General features: G+C 42.1%; 1 protein-coding gene across 1 annotated transcript in view; it reads right to left on the bottom strand.

The window, feature by feature from the left end:
• The window catches only part of LOC307110038 (phospholipid-transporting ATPase ABCA3-like), a gene marked incomplete at both ends in the record, with an annotated part of 237,702 nt that extends 219,110 nt beyond the window's left edge, over positions 1 to 18,592 (bottom strand). Inside the window, 4 exon segments of the mRNA XM_079789076.1 lie at positions 5,817 to 5,964; positions 8,672 to 8,799; positions 14,302 to 14,483; positions 18,552 to 18,592. Of these exon segments, the coding sequence (XP_079645202.1) occupies positions 5,817 to 5,964; positions 8,672 to 8,799; positions 14,302 to 14,483; positions 18,552 to 18,592 (499 nt within the window).
• Positions 18,593 to 19,117: the final 525 nt, after the last annotated feature.

Raw genomic sequence — 19,117 nt, 5'->3', positions numbered from 1 at the left:
TCAAGACACATTATAATTAAATTGCCAAATATTAGAAAGATCATACACCATGACCAAGTGGGATTTATTCCGGGGATGTAAGGATGGTACGATATTCACATATCAATAAACGTGATACATCACATAAACAAATTGAGAGACAAAAAAATCACATAATCATATCAATCCATGCAGAAAAAGCATTTGACAAAATCAAACACCCTTTCCTGATAAAAATTCTCAGTAAAGTGAGAATTGAGGAATCATATCTCAACATAATAAAAGCATTATAAGAGAAAACCTACAGCCTACATTATACTCAATGGGCAAAAACTAAACCATATCCCCTAAGAACAGTAACAAGACAGAGATGCCCACTTTTACTATGCCTGTTTGACATAGTAATGGAAGTGCTAGCCATAGCAATCAGACAAGAAGAAGAAATAAAAGGCATCCAAATTGGAAAAGAAGAAGTAAAACTATTATTATTCACAGATGACATGATATTTCACATAAAAAGATTCCATCAAAAAAACCGCTAGACTTACCCTAACCTGTTTGGCTTAGTGCAGTGGTCGGCAAACTCATTAGTCAACAGAGCCAAATATCAACAGTACAACGATTGAAATTTCTTTTGAGAGCCAAATTTTTTAAACTTAAACTATATAGGTAGGTACATTGTTATTAACTTAATTAGAGTACTCCTAAGCTGGCCTTTGCTAAAAACTCAAGGGCCCAAAGAGCCGCTTGTGGCTTGCGAGCCGCAGTTTGCTTAGTGGATAGAGCGTCGGTCTTTGGAATCAAAGGGGTCCCAGGTTCAATTCCGGTCAAGGGCATGTACGTGGGTTGTGGGCACATCCCCAGTAGGGGGTATGCAGGAGGCAGCTGATTGATGTTTCTCTCTCATCGATGCTTCTAACTCTCTCTCTCCCTCTCCCTTCCTCTCTGTAAAAAATCAATAAAATATATCTAAAAATAAACTACTAGACTTAATAAGTGAATCTGGCAATGTAGCAGGATACAAACTTAGCACCCAGAAATTTATGGCTTCTTTATACACCAATAGTGAACTCACAGGAAGATAAACTAAAAAAACAACCCCGTTTACCACTGCACCAAAAAAATTAAGATACCTAGGAATAAACTTAATCAAGAAGGTAAAAGACCTGTACTGAAAAAATTACAGGACACTGAAAAAAGAGATACAGGGAGACATAAACAAATGGAAGAACATACTGTGTTCATGGATTGGTAGAATCAACATCATTAAAATGTCCATACTACCCAAAGCAATTTACAGATTCAATTAAATACCCATTAAAATACCAACAGCATATTTCACAGACCTAGAAAGAACTCTCCAAAAATTCATCTGGAATAAAAAAAAAAACAAAACCACCTCTAAATAGCCATAGCAATACTGAGAAAGAAGAACAAAGTTGGAGGGATCACATTACCAGGTATCAAACTATATTACATAGCCACGGTTCTCAAAACTGTCTGGTATTGGCACAAGAACAGACATATAGACCAATAGAACAGAGAACTCAGAAATTGACCCAAGCCATTATGCTCAATTAATATTTGACAAAGGAGGCCAGAGCATACAATGGAGTCAAGACAGTCTCTTGAATAAATGGTGCTGGGAAAATTCATCAGATACATGCAAAAAAATGAAACTAGATCACCAACTTACACCATACACAAAAATAAACTCAAAATGGTTAAAGGACTTAAAGGTAAGATGGGAAACCATTAAAATCTTAGAAAACTCCATAGGCAGCAAAATATCAGGCATATGTCGTAGCAATATCTTTACTGATACAGCTCCTAGGGCAATGGGAACTAAGGATAAAATAAACAAATGGGACTACATCAAAATGAAAAGCTTCTGCACAGCAGAAGAAACCATCAACAAACAAGAAAGCCCATTGCATGGGAGAACATATTTGCCAATGCTATTTCAGATAAGGGTTTAATCTCCAAAATTTACAGAGAACTCATACAAATTAACAAAAGGAAGATAAACAATCCAATAAAAATAATGGGCAAAGGACCTAAATAGACACTTTCTGAAAGTGGACATACAGAAGGCCAAGAGACATATGAAAACATGCTCAAAGTCACTGATCATCCGAGAGATACAAATCAAAACAACAATGAGGTACCATCTCACACCTGCAGAATAGCTATCATAAAAAAAAATCAACAAATGACAAGAGCTGACGAGGATGCGAAGAAAAAGAAACCCCATGCACTGCTAGTGGAAATGCAGACTGGTGCAGACTGGTGCAGTCACTGTGGAAAACAGTATGGAGTTTCTTCAAAAAGTTAAAAGTGGAACTTTCATTTGACCCAATAATCCCACTTCTAGGACTACACTGAGTGGCCAGATTATTTTATTATGATGTCTGAATGCATAATAATCTGGCCACTCAGTGTATATCCTATATAATAAAAGGCTAATATGAAAATTGTCCCCTCGACCAGGAGTTCAACCAGCAGGCCGGCCGGCCAACCGCCCATGTCCTCTCCCCATGGCCAGGCTGGCCGGACCCCACCCATGCACGAATTCATGCACTGGGACTCTAATATATATATATATATATATATATATATATATATATATATATATATATATATATATGTGTGTGTGTGTGTGTGTGTGTGTATATATATATGTGTGTGTATGTATATATATATATATATATATATATATATATATATATATATACATACACACACACACACACACACACACACACTGAGTGGCCAGATTATTATGCATTCAGAGATCATAATAATCTGACCAATCATTGTATATCCCAAGAAGCCAGAAACACCAATCAGAAAGGATTGTGCATCCCTATTTCATAGCAGCACAATTTACAATAGCTAAGATTTGGAAAAAGCCTAAGTGCCCATCAGCAGATGAGTGGATTAGAAAACTGTGGTACATCTACACAATGGAATACTATGCTGCTATAAAAATGATCTTTTACCATTTGTAACAGCATGGATGGAACTGGAGAGCATTATGCTAAGCAAAATAAGCCAGATAGAGAAAGATAAATGTCACATGATGTCACTGATATGTGGGATATAATGAACAATATAATCTGATGAACAAAAATAGATCCAGAGACAAGGTAACACTGAACAGACCATTCAACCTCAGAGAGAAGGCAGAGGAAGAGGGGGCGGTTAGAAATCAATCAAAGGACTTGTATTCATGCATATGGATAACCAATGAACACAGACACTGGGGCAGTGGGGGCTTGTCCTAGAGGGTAGGAGTGGTGGTGGTGGGGGGCATCAGTTGGGGAAAAAGGAAAAATATGTAATACTTTAAACAATTAACAATGATCATAAAAAAGAATACTCTGGAAGGATATAACAGGAGACTAGAAGAAGCTGAAGACTGAATTTGTAAATGAGAAGACAAAGTAGTGATTGGAGGGAAAAAGCAGGAGACTTTAAGAAAGCTTAGGGGAAACATGAAAACTAACAACATATGTATAATAGGGATCTCAGAAGGAGAAGAATCTCAGAAAGGAATAGAGAACCTATTATAACAACAGAATACTTCCCTGACCTGGTAAAGAAAAAAGTCACACAAGTCCAGGAAACATAGAGTCACAAACAAGATGAATTCAAAAAGACCTATGCTAAGACATATAATTAAAATGGCAAATGTTTAGGCCAAAAAGAATCTTAAAGGCTGCAAGAGAGAGACAGAAGGATGCCTACAAGGGAGCTCTCATTAAACCAGCGGTTCTCAACCTGTGGGTCGCAACCCCTTTGGGGGTCGAATGACCCTTTCACAGGGGTCACCTAAGACCATCAGAAAACACAGATATTTACATTACGATTCATAACAGTAGCAAAATTACAGTTATGAAGTAGCAACAAAAATAATTTTATGGTTGGGGGTCACCACAACATGAGGAACTGTATTAAAGGGTCGCAGCATTAGGAAGGTTGAGAATCACTGCATTAGACTATCAGCTGACTTCTCAATAGAAACACTTCAGGCCAGAAGGCAGTGGCATGAAATATACAAAGTAATGAAAAGCAAAAGACTGAATCCAAGACCATTCACTTCAGCATGGGTATCACTCAGAATTGAAGGTGAAATTTGAAGCTTCACAGACAAGAGAAAAAAAAAAAGCCTAAAAGAGTTTATGACCACCAAACTAGCAATGCAAGAAATGCTAAAGAGATTATTGTAAGAAGAAGAAATATAGGGAGAGGGATGAACATAACATAGGCATAAAGAGTAAAAATGGCAAAAGTAAGTAACTATTAATAATAACCTTAAATGCTTTATTTGCACTCGGATGTCGAGTATGACTCAACACGGTTAGCCTCGGTAGCAGCTCTTTTTATACTCTTTGAATGTATCAATAATTTGAAATATAAAAAAATCCAAATAAATAAGTTTGTATGAAAAGAAACTCCAGTTTTTTATTCTACTGCCGCGCTTTGTAAAATCTGGGGTATTTAAAAAATTAAATCCTGAGTAGAATAAAGGAATCGAGAAAAAAGCAAGCGAGTGCAAAGGGTTAAATGCTCCAATCAAAAGACATAGGGTAGATGAGTGAATAAGAAAACATGATCCATATATATAGTGTCTATAAGAGACCCACCTCAGAACAAAAGACTCACAAAGGATGAAAGTGAAGGGATGGAAAAAATTCTCCATGCAAATGGAAATGGGGAAAAAAAAAGCTTAGATATCAATACTCATATCTAACAAAATGAAAGCCATAACAAGAGACAATGAAGGCCACTTTATAATACTAAAAGGATGGATAAAACAAGAATATATAACCCTGGTAAATATATATGCAGCCATTATAGGGGCACCCAGGTATATTTTAAAAAACTCCTGGAGGACTTAAAGACAAAGATCAACACCAATATATCATAATAGGGGACTTGAATACCCCCCTGACATCATTGGATAGATCTTCTAGACCAGTGGTCGGCAAACTGTAGCTTGCGAGCCACATGTGGCTCTTTGGCCCCTTGAATTTTTAGCAAAGGCCAGCTTAGGAGTACCCTAATTAAGTTAATAACAATGTACCTACCTATATAGTTTAAGTTTAAAAAATTTGGCTCTCCAAAGAAATTTCAATCGTTGTACTGTTGATATTTGGCTCTGTTGACTAATGAGTTTGCCGACCACTGGTCTAAGGGAACTTTGGGACAACATTAAATGAATTGGAGGGATCACAATACCCAATATTAAGCTATATCACAACGCCACTGTTCTCTAATGTGCCTGGAACTGGCACAAGAACAGACACATAGACCAATAGAACAGAACAGAGAACCCAGAAATAGACCAAGTGATTATGCTCAATTAATATTTGACAAAGGAGGCAAAAGTATACAATGGAGTCAAGGCAGTCTCCCTTCCTCTCTGAAATCAATAAAAATATATACATTTTTAAAGTTGAAAAAAATAGCCCTAGCCAGTTTGGCTCAGTGGAAAGAGCATGAGCTCGTGGACTGAAGGGTCCTGGGTTAGATTCAAATCAAGGGCACATACCCCGGTTGCAGACTTGATCCCTAGCCCCAGTCAGGGCATGTGCGGGAGGCAACCAGTCGATGTGTCTCTCACAGGGATGTTTCTCTTTCTCTCTTTCTCCCCACTTCTCCTTCCTTCCCTCCCTTTCTAAAAATCAATGGAAAAATATCCTAGAGTGAAGATTAACAAAAACAAAAAACAAAGAAAAGAAAAAAAGTTAAGGAAATATATGTACAAATAGTGATTGTTCTTACTGTAAAACTAGGATTATTTAAGTAAGTGTGGTTGAAGATCTGCTCACCAGGACTCCCTCCAGTTGGGTCTCGTTCATTTCTGGGTCCTATGGAAGGAGACTTTGGAAAGAGAGTATCTGTTTCCCAGCTTTCAGGTCCGAAAAACTCCATATACATGTTCCTCTGAGAACTACTAAAACGCAAATAATATTTTACCTACAAGGAGCAAATGGAAACAAACAATATCCATAAACAAAAGCATAATTAAGCAGGAATGAGCAACAAAAGAACGTTAAAGTGCAATGGGAGCCTATGGCCCAAAGGCAGGCTGAGGCTGCAGCAGTGGGTGTGAAGTCAGGACGTGAGCACAATCTGGTTGCAAGGCTGTAGATGGACTTGCCCCAGACAGACAGCTGCTTGCAAACTAAAAGGAAATATACCAAAAGGTTTTGTTAATTTCTCTTCCCATTATGCTCAATAAGTGTCCTATGAGGAAAACCTTCCCCTCCTAGAAGTGATTGTTAACATAAGAATCCTGCCTGAGCCCTGGCCAGTTTGGCTCAGTGGATAGAGCATTGGCCTGTGGACTGAAAGGTCCCAGGTTCGATTCCGGTCAAGGGCCTGTACCTTGGTTGCGGGCACATCCCCAGTAGGGAGTGTGCAGGAGGCAGCTGATCAATGTTTCTCTCTCACCGATGTTTCTAACTCTCTATCCCTCTCCCTTCCTCTCTGTAAAAAATCAATAAAATATATATTTTTTAAAAAGAAGAATCCTGCCTGAGGATAAAAGAGTATATTCAAATGTAAATGCAGAGTGCTGCATAGTTTAATTGTTGAATGAAAGATAGTACTAATTCTGGAGAACTGCATGAACTTCTATGTAGGACACAATGCAATACTTGAGCAGCAGGGTCAAGACACAGAAATCAGTAGGATCAGGAGGGGCAAGCAGAAGACATAAGTCAAGGTAAATATTCATATGTTCAGTTATCACAACAGAAGTTTTAGGCACTTATTACATACTAGAGGCCCAGTTCATGAAATTTGTGCGGAGGCGGGGAGGGTGTCCTCTCAGCCCAGCCTGCACCCTCTCCAATTCGGGACCCCTCAGGGGATGTCCGACTGCCAGTGTAGGCCCGATCCAGGGGCCTCTGACAATCCTGGACCACTGGCTCCTAATCATTCACCTGCCTGCCTCCCTGGTCGCCCCTAACTGCCCCACCATACTGGCCTGTTCACCCCTCATTGCCTCTGCATGCCAGCCTGACCACCCCTAACTGCCCCCCTGCCAGCGTGGCCACCTCTTACTGCCCCCACACCAGCCTGGTTGCCCCTAACTGCCACCCCCCCCCCCCCCCCGCCGCCAGCCTGATTGTCCCTCACTAACCCCCCTGCTGGCCTGGTCGCCCCACACAGCCTGTTTGTGCAGTCGTTTGTTCGTCCCTCACTAACCCCCCTGCTGGCCTGGTTGCCCCACACAGCCTGTTTGTGCAGTCGTTTGTTCGTCCCTCACTAACCCCCCTGCTGGCCTGGTTGCCCCACACAGCTTGCTTGTGTAGTCATTTGGTCGCCCCTCACTAACCCCACTGCTGACCTGGTCATAGGCAGCCATCTTTGTGAGGGTGTGATGGTCAATTTGCATATTACCTCTTTATATAGGATTGGAGGATTAAGACAGAGCCCCTGTTACTCAAGGAGCTCAAATTCTAGTAGAGGAAAATTACGTATATTTATGCTATAGTAAAATCAGTGCCTGAGATATGTATAGGAAATGTGTGGAAGTACCAAGGAGTAAAGGAGTGGGTGTGGTTGGAAGAGACAGTGTACAGTGAGTCACAGTAGCAATCTTAAGGCTAAGTCAGAGTAATCAGCCAAGGGAGAGGAGCAGTGTCAGGGAGGTATCCAAGGCATAAGGGGAAGCTTGAACCCGCACAGAGACACTTGGAGCAGGCTCTATGCAAGCTGCTAAGCCCACACCAGTATCAGTAACATAAGACTTATGTCTTGACTTATGTCTTCTGCTTGCCCCTCCTGATCCTACTGATTTCTGTCTTAACCCTGCTGCTCAACTATTGCATTGAATCCTACATAGAAGTTCATGCAGTTCTCCAGAATTAGTACTATCTTTCATTCAACAATTAAACTATGCAGCACTCAGGCACGAGGAAAGTTGGCATCTAGGAAAGAGATGAGGGGGTGGGAGGACAGAATGAAAAGCTTCCCACAACCTACTTATACCTGGGGCTTTTCTTACTTTTCGTTCCATTGTCAACCATCTGTGTCTTAAATGCGCAACTATGGTTCCATGAACACTTTATTTCTCTCAACACCAGAGACACTAAGTTCAAAGCACTGTCCTTGCCTCTCCTCCTGGGGGACTGGCACCAGACTCCTCTTTAGTGTCTACACATGTCCTAATTCTAAGTTAGCCTGGCTAAGTCTTAGCACTATTTTCCAGGTTTAGATTTAGAAATGATGAGATTCATTCAAAAGAAAGAGGAAAGTTTCCTTCTTGTGTTCTATGCTCCTGACCTCAAGCTGCACCTGCTCGGTCACCCGGTCCCCTGCCCAGCAAACGTGCACGTACACGGCTCACCGCCACGTGCAGAGCTGGAGGCTGCTGCCGAGCCAGATACAGCGGCAAGAGGGGCCCCTCAGTGGTCACTGTTGCCTATGACTGACTTATAAGTAGAAGGCTGGGTAGGCAGTGAATTCAAATCTTCCCCCACCAACACAAAGCCCTGGTGCATAAAGGCAGAGACACTGACGTGGTTAGATTTGGGTTTACATCCCTGCTCTGCTATGTATAAGCAGTATGATCTTGGGTAAATTACAGTCTCCCGGATTATAAAATACTTCCACTTCATTAAGTCCCTGGAAACTAGAAGTATAACCATAGAGTTTCTACAAAAAACTTTCTTACCTTAAGTGGCAGAGGATCATGGCTATTTTTGAACTCATGGTCAAAAACAAAAGCAACCATCACTCTTTCAGAGTTATTCTCTTGCTTAACATAATCTTCAAAATCTCTTTCTGAAGGAAAGCCTTGAACTGTAAAGAGAGAAAACTCTAATATGTGAGTTGATCACTTAAAGACACAATGTCTGACAGTCCTTCCTATCTTTAAAATGGAAAACACTTTACATGGATGAAAGGCTATCAAAATATTATAAATTTCAAACCACTGTTGCTAAAACATTGGTATAATGAACTAATGCATATTTGGAGTGCATAAAATTTTTAGGAGTTGCCAAAGTTTTATCACAAGCTTAGAATACAATTCCTCATTATACTAACTGCACACTGAAGAAACTATAAGGAAAAGGGTGTTTCATATTGTGTTTTGAAATTTCCAACTTAAAGGAAAATATAAACAAAATTTATCTATGCAATCTATTCAAAGTCTGATACTATTGTGATTTCTAACATATAAATAAAAAATAGTCAGAAATAGAGGAATAAAACCACTTTATAGTTTTAATATTTGAGGCAATTATTTATTTTCTTTTTTATTAAATTTACTAGAGGCCCAGTGCACAAAAATTCATGCACTCAGGGGGGCCCTCAGCCCGGCTTGCACCCTCTCACAATACGGGACCCCTCGGGTAGGGTCCCTAGGCCTGGCCTGAGATCAGAGCCTATCGGGGCTTTCCTTCCCCAGGCTGCAGGCAGCTGGCCCCACCCCCACTGCTGCCACTGCTTGCCATCTGTGCAGCGCTGCCCCCCCCTCCTCTGCCACCAGTGGCCTCCCTCTGCAGGTGACAGGCTGGGGTGCAATGGCTTGCTTGGCTGGGGGTGGGGCCAGCCCTGCGAGGGGCCATCTGATCTCCCCTAACCACTTGCTTGTCTGCCTGACTGCCCCTAATGCTTGCTTGGGGGCAGGGCCAGCCCAGTGAGGAGGCATCTGCCTACCTGATCACCCCTAACCGCTGGTCTGCCTACCTGATCTCCCCTAATCACTTGCCTGCCTGCCTGATTGCTCCTAACCGCTAGCTTGGGGGCAGGGCCAGCCCAATGAGGGGCCGTCTGCCTATCTGATCTCCTCTAACCGCTGGCCTGCCTACCTGATCACCTTTAACCACTTACCTGCCTACCTTATCACCCCTAACCACTGGCCTGCCTACCTGATCACCCCTAACCCCTCTGCCTGCCTGCCTGATTGCCCCTTACCGCTTGCTTGGGGGCAGAGCCAGCACTGACTTCCAGTTGGTCAGCCTCCAGTCATTACTGGTCGTTACGATCCAGGGTTTTTATATATGAGGATTGAGGTAACACTAGTTAACAAAATCATACGGCTTTCAGGTGTACAATTCCACAACACATTATCTGTGCACTGTATTGTGTGTTCACCACCCCAAGTCAAGTCTCCATCCATCACCATTTATCCTACCTTTACCCTCCTCCATCTCACTAGCCCCTCCTCCCCCTGGCAATCACCACACTGTTGTTCATGAGCTCTTTCTCTTTTTTGCCCAGTCCCTCCACCCCCACCATCCAGCCCCCAACACTGACAGCCATCAGCTTGCTCTCTATGAGCCTGTTTCTAGTTTGCTTGTTAGTTCAGTTTGTTCATTAGATTCCACATATGAGTGCCATCATGTGGTACTTGTCTTCCTCTGTTGCTTATTTCACTTGCATACTGCTCTCCAGGTGCATCCATGCTATTGCAAAGGGTAAGATTTCCTTCTTTTATACAGCCGAGTAGTATTCCATTGTGTAAATGTCCCACAGCCTTTTTTATCTACTCATCTTCTGATGGACACTTGAGCTGTTTTCAGATCTTGGCTACTGTAAATAATGCTGCTTTGAACACAGGGGTACATACATTCTTTCTGACTGGTGTTTCAAGTTTCTTAGGATATATTCCCAAAAGTAGACTCGCTGGATCATAAGGCAGTTCTATATTTAATTTTTTGAGAAAACTCCTTACTGTTCTCCACAGTGGCTGCATCAGCCTGCATGCCCACCAGCAGTGCATGAAGGTTGCCTTTTCTCCACATCCTCATCAGCACTTGTTTGTTGATTTGTTGATGGTAGCCATTCTGACAGGTGAGGTGATATCTCATCATGTTTTTAAATTTGCATCTCTCTAATGATTAGTGATACTGAGTATCTTTTCATATGTCTATTGGCCATTTGTATGTCCTCTTTGGAGAAGTGTTTATTCCGGTCCTTTGCCCATTTCTTAATTAATTTTTCTTGCTGCTCAGTTTTATAAGTTTTTTATAAATTTTGGATATTAATCCCTTATCAGATGTATCAGTGACTTGTTTTCAGCTAGTCTTCAGCAAGTTGGTTATTCAGGCTGATTGCTCTATAATTTAATCGTAATTCCAGTTTGGTCCTGAGAGGAAGTGAGTATAGCTTCCACCTACTCCATCGCCATCTTGGATCCTTATTTGCCACAATTATGTTTCAATATTTGAGCTCATCCGTCAAGGAATTTAGCCTAAATCAAGTTTAACATAACTGAAATTCTTTTAATGTGACAACAATTGTAGTTCTAAGATATAACACTTAGGCTTTAAATATCAGTATATAATTTGTGTACACTAAACATTTTCTTAGGAGTAAACATGTTTTTTTCTTAAATTATCTCAGATTTGGCCAGTAGGAGCCTGTAAACATGTTTTTGATGTGAAGAGGATAACAAAGGCTTCAACACCCTGATTTCAGGTGCATCACCCAAGAACTGCCCTCTCGCAATCCAGGACCCCTCAGAGGATGTTGGAGAGCCGGTTTTGGCCAGATCCCCGCAGGCCAGGCTGAGAGACCCCACCAGTGCACAAATCCATGCACCAGGTCTCTAGTAATGTAAAATGCTTGGAAATAACCAGCAAAAATTTTAAAAATTCTCATATAAGCACTTCCAGTTCTAGCTATGATAGAGTAGCTTACATAAGATTAAACTTTCCCACTGCATAAAAGTTGAACAAAATCTATAAAACTGCTTGAAATGCACAAGGTGAATTGCCCTGAAAGCAATTGCCAAATGTTGCTGATTTACTGAGTTGAAGAAAAAGAGGTGAGAGTTCAGGCTGCCAAAATGGATGGGACTTAAGAGGCAAAATTCCAAAGAGAAGAGAATAGCAGAGAAGTGAGGTGAAAATTCAGCATGTATATTCCCCTGAAATCAGTGGCCAGCTCCGACCCTGGGCATGCACAGGGTAAGACTGCAAGAAACCAGCAGGTGGCAGGACACAATGCTGGGCAGTGATTGCAGCAGCTGGGCAATGCTCAGAGCAAGAATGGAGTCCATGCCTCACTAAGGTAGGCAGGCTTCATCCAGACTTCCAGCTGACCCCTAGGCAGGCCACACCCTAAGAGCAATGACCACACCCTAGGAGAAGAGGTGTCCCTCAGGAGTAAAAAGAAAACTGAATAGAGCACTCCTTACTGGAACTTAAACCAGTCTTCACTGGAATCAAGTTGACAGCCCTCCAGAAGAAAACTTAAACTCTAAAAAGCCTCTAATACTTTTCACCCACAATTTCTGTTATTAAAATATAAGATATATAGGAAGGTAAGAGGGGGCGAGGGAATGGGAGACATCTGTAATACTGTCAACAATAAAATAAAAAAGGTTCATAAATAAAGTAAAATGAATACATATAAGATCCTATCTAATAAAGAGGGAATATGCAAATTGACTGTCACACCATCACAAAGATGGCAGTTCCCATAGCCACAAGATGGTGGCACCCAGTCCCCTCAGGCTCGCTGGAGTCCCCCAGTCCTTTCAGCCCAGCTGGGGGGTTGCAGGTGCATGGTGCGGCCAGCCCTGCCCTCAGCCCCCCAGCTGCCCAGGGCCGGCCCAAGGTGCTGGCAAGCCTCGGAAGGCGGCTGCCCAGCCTCCCAGGGCCACCTGAGGCTCAGGTAACCAGGACCAGCCAAGGCTTGTGCTGCCGGCAGTGGCAGCAGCAGAGGTGTGATGGGGACATCACCTTCCCCTGATCCTCCCGCTCCTGAGGGCTCCTGGTCTGTGAGAGGGGGCAGGCTGGGCTGAGGGACCCCACTCCAGTGCATAAATTTTCATGCACCAGGCCTCTAGAATGTTATAAAACAGGACTCAATGACTTAAGAGAAAAAATGTACACAAGTAATCCAGATATCAGAACTTTTTGGTAGGGATTCTAAAGTTACTATAGTTAGTAAATTTAAAAATAAAATATTTTTTTAGAGAGAAATGGAAAATTTCAGAATTGAGAAATATTTTTAAAGCAATTCAACAGAAAGATTTCATGACCTAATAATTTCAAAATAAATAAGCAAAAAGGAAATTTTAATATTATTTTAATATGTATAACCTTTTAATTATTGATGACACCTAGTTGAAAATGTAATACCCTCCTCAACAACTAAAGGAATAAGTAGGTAAAAAATAGTGAGAACACAAGAGGTTTGGAAAGCGTGATGATTAACCAACTTGACCTAGGTGACATTCATAGGACACCACAAGCAAATGCTACAGAACACAGTCTTACATATGCACATGGACCATTTATCAAAATACTCTATAAACTAGCCATAAACAACTCTCAAAATTTCAAACTGACATTATAAAGTGTATGCTCTTATTCAAGGAAATTAAAATAAAAGCAACAACAGAAAGATAATAACTAATCCCCAGATGTTCGGAAGTTAAATAATATACTTCTAAAAATCCCATGTATCAAAGAAGGAATCAGAATGGAAATTTCAGAATATTTTGGGTAACCCAGAGTAGCCTGTAAGAGACTAAATTTATTAGAATATTTGTGGTGTATACTTAAAAAATTATTGAGATTTTGCATTCTTCAGCTTCAATGGTATTTTTATAATAAAAAATGTTTTGAGATGTCACCTACTCTCAAGGACTCTCAAATCCATTGAGAAACAATAACAACAAAAAAGATTGAAAAAAATACGCTGCTGAATAAACATATGTGTATAAAGAGTGGGGGCACTGGAGAGATGCCCACCAAACTCCTGATGATTTTTATTTCTGGGAGGAAGAGGAGAGAAATTGAGTTAAGAATGTGAGAGTAAGTGAAGAAGGGGGAACTTTTATAATAATTCTAAATAGCCCGAGTCTTCTATACAGCATTCCTCTGTGACTCGGGCAACATTTTTATCGAAGCAATGTTTGAAATAACGGACAACTTTGTATGCTTCCAGAAGGAGCACTCCTGCTTATGCTGTCCCTTTGAATACCTTTGACACGCCATCATGTACCCCTGGAGTTATACTTCCCAAGGTTTAAACAACACAACTAGAAACAAGGAAGATTGAGTATCACAGGATTGGATAATAATCTAGAATAAAATAAATTGATCATCTAGTTTTTAAATACTACTATTTGCTTTGAGATCTAGGAAAATATATTTTTATCTGAATTTAACTCTCAAGTTTAACCAAGCCATGTTGTTATACTTAGGAGATTATTACCTGGTTATGCTGACATCTTACAATGTTTTACTTGGAAGATTATGCCCAGTGAAAAGGTTGCAAGTGTGTCTTCACTGAAACAATTTAATAATGCTTTTTTCCCCCCAGAAAACCTTAATTTCTAACCTTTAAAATTGTAGTGTAAATCTCTTTTCACAGTTTCAACGATATCCTTCACCACAACACTTTTGGAAGGCACAAAAGCCATTTCCCAGACCCTAGAAGGGACTTCTTTGAGGAATACAGGCAACTGATTAACAGGCTGCCGAGAGTATTTGAAGGGCCCACTCTTCGTGATAGCCGCAAATCTGCGTGTTAACAGAAGCACGCCAACGAACAGGACAGTCAGGATGAGCTCCGCAACCAGAGCCGTGCACTGCCGGCGCTGCGAGAGGAAAGGAGACTGTTAGCCGAAGAGCATATTAACTTCGCAAATGACTGGCTATTTGATATTAACAGCCTCTTCATAAAAGAAGATATAGATGGCAAAAAAAAAAAAGCTCAATATACTAGTACACTAGCAGCAGTTTCCTGGACTGTCTTTCTCTCCTCCTATGAGTCATTTCTGCTATTCTTTCACTTTCTGAGGACCCCACTTATGTGCAAGAGATAACCCCGCTCCAGAAACTGCCACAGTATGAACGAAATGCAGTGACTGGACTGTCAGATTATTCCCATGACCATCTCTTAGATGTTGCAATAATCCTATATATAGCTCAACTTACCTTTAAAATAAAATTCTTCCACAGAAGAACCATAAATCTCTTCAACTCCAACAAATCCATTCTTCAACTCTAAGGAGGAAGTAAACGTTTTTTTAAATAAGATTCTCTAAAAAAAGGTAAATTTTAGACAATTATTTAAATTTGAAATACTTAATTGTCTCATCAGTCTTAAAGGATGACAACAGAAACAAAAAACATTTGAAATATTTCAGAAGTTGTTTCTCATTACATTTTTAATTTAGTCAGCATCTACTGAGCTTCTAATAATATACTAAACTTTAAGCACAAGAAATGGTCAGTGAGTTACTGATGCAAGTTTCCAGGTAAATTTGGCCAGTAGCTTTTCCAATTCTTATCAAAATACAAATTCAGAAACAATACAAAACAAATAATCACCATCGGCAAAAAGCAAATTAAAAGAACAAACATAAAATAACATCAAACCTGTAAGCCCAACATGCCACTCAACAATTTGTGAAATTGGAAATACCTACATTATAACATTACTAATGGGAGCAGATTCATTCTTAAATTTAATGAATATTTTCTGAATATCTACCATGTGCCATATTAAGTGTGGGTGCACAATGGGAAACTAAACAAAGAAACCCTTCCCTCATGGTGTGGGTGGGCAGCATGGTAGGTTATTATAACCCAGATATAAGGACAGACAGCCAAGATTGATTTGCTAGCTCTACCACTATCTGTGTGACCTTGAACACTTAACTCCAATTTTGGAGGGCTACCAAGAAGAGAGCTGAAATTTGGGGCCAAGAAGGAAAGGCATATCCTATCTAATAAAAGAGAAACATGCAAATTGACCGTACTTCCACTATACCCACAAGCCACTCCCACCAACCAATCAGGAGCAAGTATGCAAATTAACCCAATAAAGATGGCGGCAGCCATGGAGCTGGAGCAAGCAGGCTTGGGTTGCCCCCGGCAATGGAGGAAGCCAAGCTTCCCCTGCCCTGGCCTCCACTCAAGGCAACAAAGTTTCAATTATAGAAGATAAATAAATCACAGACACCAGGGCCTCTGCTTGGGTCACTGGGGGGCGTGGCCAGCCTGCAAACCACCACAGGCCTCTTGCCCAGGCTGCCCCACGCACCAAGGGAACCCCCACCCTGATCCTGGACACCTTTCAGGGCAAACCAGCCAGCCCCCACCCATGCACCAGGCCTCTATCCTATCTAATAAAAGAAAAATATGCAAATTGACTGTCACTCCCACACACAAGATGGCTGCCCCCATGTAGACACAAGATGGCTGCCTCAAGATGGCCAGCAGGGGAGGGCAGTTAGGGGTGACCAGGCCGGCAGGGGAGGGCAGTTAGGCGTGACCAGGCTGGCAGGGGAGGGCAGTTAGGGGCAATTGGCCTGGCAGGGGAGCAGTTAGGCATCAATCAGGCTGGCAGGGCAGTGGTTAGGGAGTGATCAGGCAGGTAGGCAGAAGCGGTTAGGGGCAATCAGGAAAGCAGGCAGGCAAGGAGTTGGGAGGGAGCAGTCCTAGGTTGTGAGAGGGATGTCCAACTGCCAGTATAGCACCGGGATCGGGCCTAAACAGGCAGTTGGACATCCCTCGAGGGGTCCCAGATTGGAGAGGGTGCAGACTGGGCTGAGGGACACACACACCACCACCCCCCGTGCACGAATTTTATGCACCGGGCCTCTAGTCTTATGAATAAGAATGAATGTGGCCCAAACCGGTTTGGCTCAGTGGATAGAGCTTCGGCCTGCAGACTCAAGGGTCCCAGGTTCGATTCCGGTCAAGGGCATGTACCTTGGTTGCGGGCACATCCCCAGTAGGGGGTGTGCAGGAGGCAGCTGATTGATGTTTCTCTCTCATCAATGTTTCTAACTCTCTCTCCCTCTCCCTTCCTCTCTGTAAAAAATCAATAAAATATATCTAAAAAAAGAAAGAATGAATGTGAAGGGCACTGGCCTTCACAGGGATTGCAGCCCAATTTCAAGTAATTTCTATCTCTGATACCAGATGAAGATGATTCCCAGATCACAAATGCCTACAAGTGCCTGGCATAAAAAACAACTCCACTCTGGAGAAAAATAATACCATCCTAGAATCAAATATTCCTACAAGCAATTTTTCTGAATCTGGGCCAAAATTATCAGAAGCAAAATTTAAAATAACTATGCTTACCCTTTTCTTTTTTTTCTTTATATTGAATTTATTGGGGTGACACTGGTTAATAAAATTATACAGATTTTAGGTGCACAATACTACAACCCATCTTCTGTACACTGTATTGTGTGTTCACCACCCCAAGTCAAGTCTTTAGCCATCACCATTTATATCCCAATATACCCTCCTCCTCCTATGCCCCCAGTTCTCCACCCCCACCACCAGAAATGCCCACACTGTTGTTCATGTCTATGAATTATTTTTTTCTTGCTCAATTCTTCCACCATCACCCCTGTTAGAAACAATGCGAGTCCCCCAAGTCAGGGGTCTTGGCAGAACACAAAACATACTCAGGAGCCAGGTAGCAAGGCAAAAATCTTTACTCCTACAGAGAAGGGTGCGCACACATGGCCTGGAAGCGTGCGCACACTGAGTAGGCGGTCTGCTCGGGATTTATAATCCCTGATGCACGTGACCTGTCCCTTGCTCTTGTTTGGAGCTCAGGCACACAATCTCTCACAACTGGCTAATTCAAAGGGAGGGGCTGGCCTTTGCTGTTTCAAGATGGCGGTCCCCAGGGGAGCTGCAAGCCATGTGGCCAACATGGCGGCTGCCAAGTCACGCAGTCCAAAATGGCGGCTGTCTAAACTGTTCTTTGACAGAAAAGATGATTTGCTTCTTCTCATAATTATTTGTTTCTTCTCACAATTCCCCCTTTTCTTTATTTAAACTCTTTTCTTCATTCAAACTTGGCTGATACTCATTGACTTTCCTGCTTTGCAGTGTCTAAGAGAAGACTAACTTGCTGTTTGGTCAATGCAGTTTCAATTAGCCTTTGGATAAGACATGGATGATGTGACATCCCATCACTGTAGCTCCTAATCAAAGGGGTGAAGTGGACACCATCACTCTAGTGCATCAGAGAAAGGACATCGATCCCAGGTTCCAACTCACTCGTCACTAAAGCTGCCAATGCCTTAGGCTCAGTGATGGTTCCTGTGCTGTGTTGTCAGGGATGGATGTACAGCACTGGCCCCAACATTACACATGTTCCTCCTTTTTATGCCAGAATCATATCCAAGGCCAACCTGTTCTCCCAGGTCACCCTGCTGCTGGCATCTAGCTGTTCACTGTCCCTTTAGCTGCATCTCAAGCATAGTTAACGAGCCTTTGCTGGTTCTAGAAAATGTAATTAATCCACTACATTCTTGTTCACAGTGGGCCACCAGCACAGGACAGACTCAAACCCTGCGGTAATCTGATTTCTAGCCTTAAACTCCTTGGCACTCCTCCTGGAACCCCAATGGGATCTGTGTGTATATGGGGATCCAAGGAGCCCTCCAGATGCTCTCTCCTCTTCCTAGTCTGTCTGTCCATTGAAAAAGGTTTATGATATGCCAATGTCAAAGGGATGGCCAATTGTATCAGAGCACAAGGTCCACTCCAACTGCTGGGCAAGGCCACAAGTCAGGGTCCCCCATAACACCACCAGACATCAGCACGGGGTACCGACAGTGCAGCACGATGGGCTTCTGAGGATACTCGGCCATTTACGCATCCAGATAAATTTCTCATAAACTCCAAGCACTGTTCCCCCCCTTGAGAGGCAGGAGGTATAGTGTACGTCAGAGGACGGGCCAGATAGTTGTTTTTGTTTTTGGGTGGGGGGTCCTAGCTCTTTACCTCGGTTGAATGGGAACAACAGGGCGAGAGTCTTACAGGAAGCATTTCCCCAGGTGGTTTCATCCTGGTACAAGGCAAGCACATATTCCATCCCGTTACTGTCTGAGGTCCATCCGAATGGAAATGGGACCACTTAGACCCCTAGCCTTCCAGCTGCACAAGCGTAACAGTGGCTTTTATTTAGGGTGTACACAGAATATTTAATCCATTCCATCCAGGCATTCATTCCCTTATATCCTACTTCTATTTGCATGGTGGTGGCAGTGGTCTAGAGGATCTTGTCCTGTGACATCTACTCCTAAATCTAGTCCTTGCCAATCTTTTGACTAAAGGCTGAAATATCCAAGTCATTCAAGTTATCTATAACTGATAACTTAACTGGGTAAGCATGA

The sequence above is a fragment of the Cnephaeus nilssonii genome (assembly GCF_951640355.1).
Source record: "Cnephaeus nilssonii genome assembly, chromosome: 2".
In the NCBI taxonomy this organism is placed as follows: Eukaryota; Metazoa; Chordata; class Mammalia; order Chiroptera; family Vespertilionidae; genus Cnephaeus; species Cnephaeus nilssonii.
The sequence above is the reverse complement of the archived record's forward strand: the minus strand, read 5'-3'. Positions and strand labels throughout refer to the sequence as shown.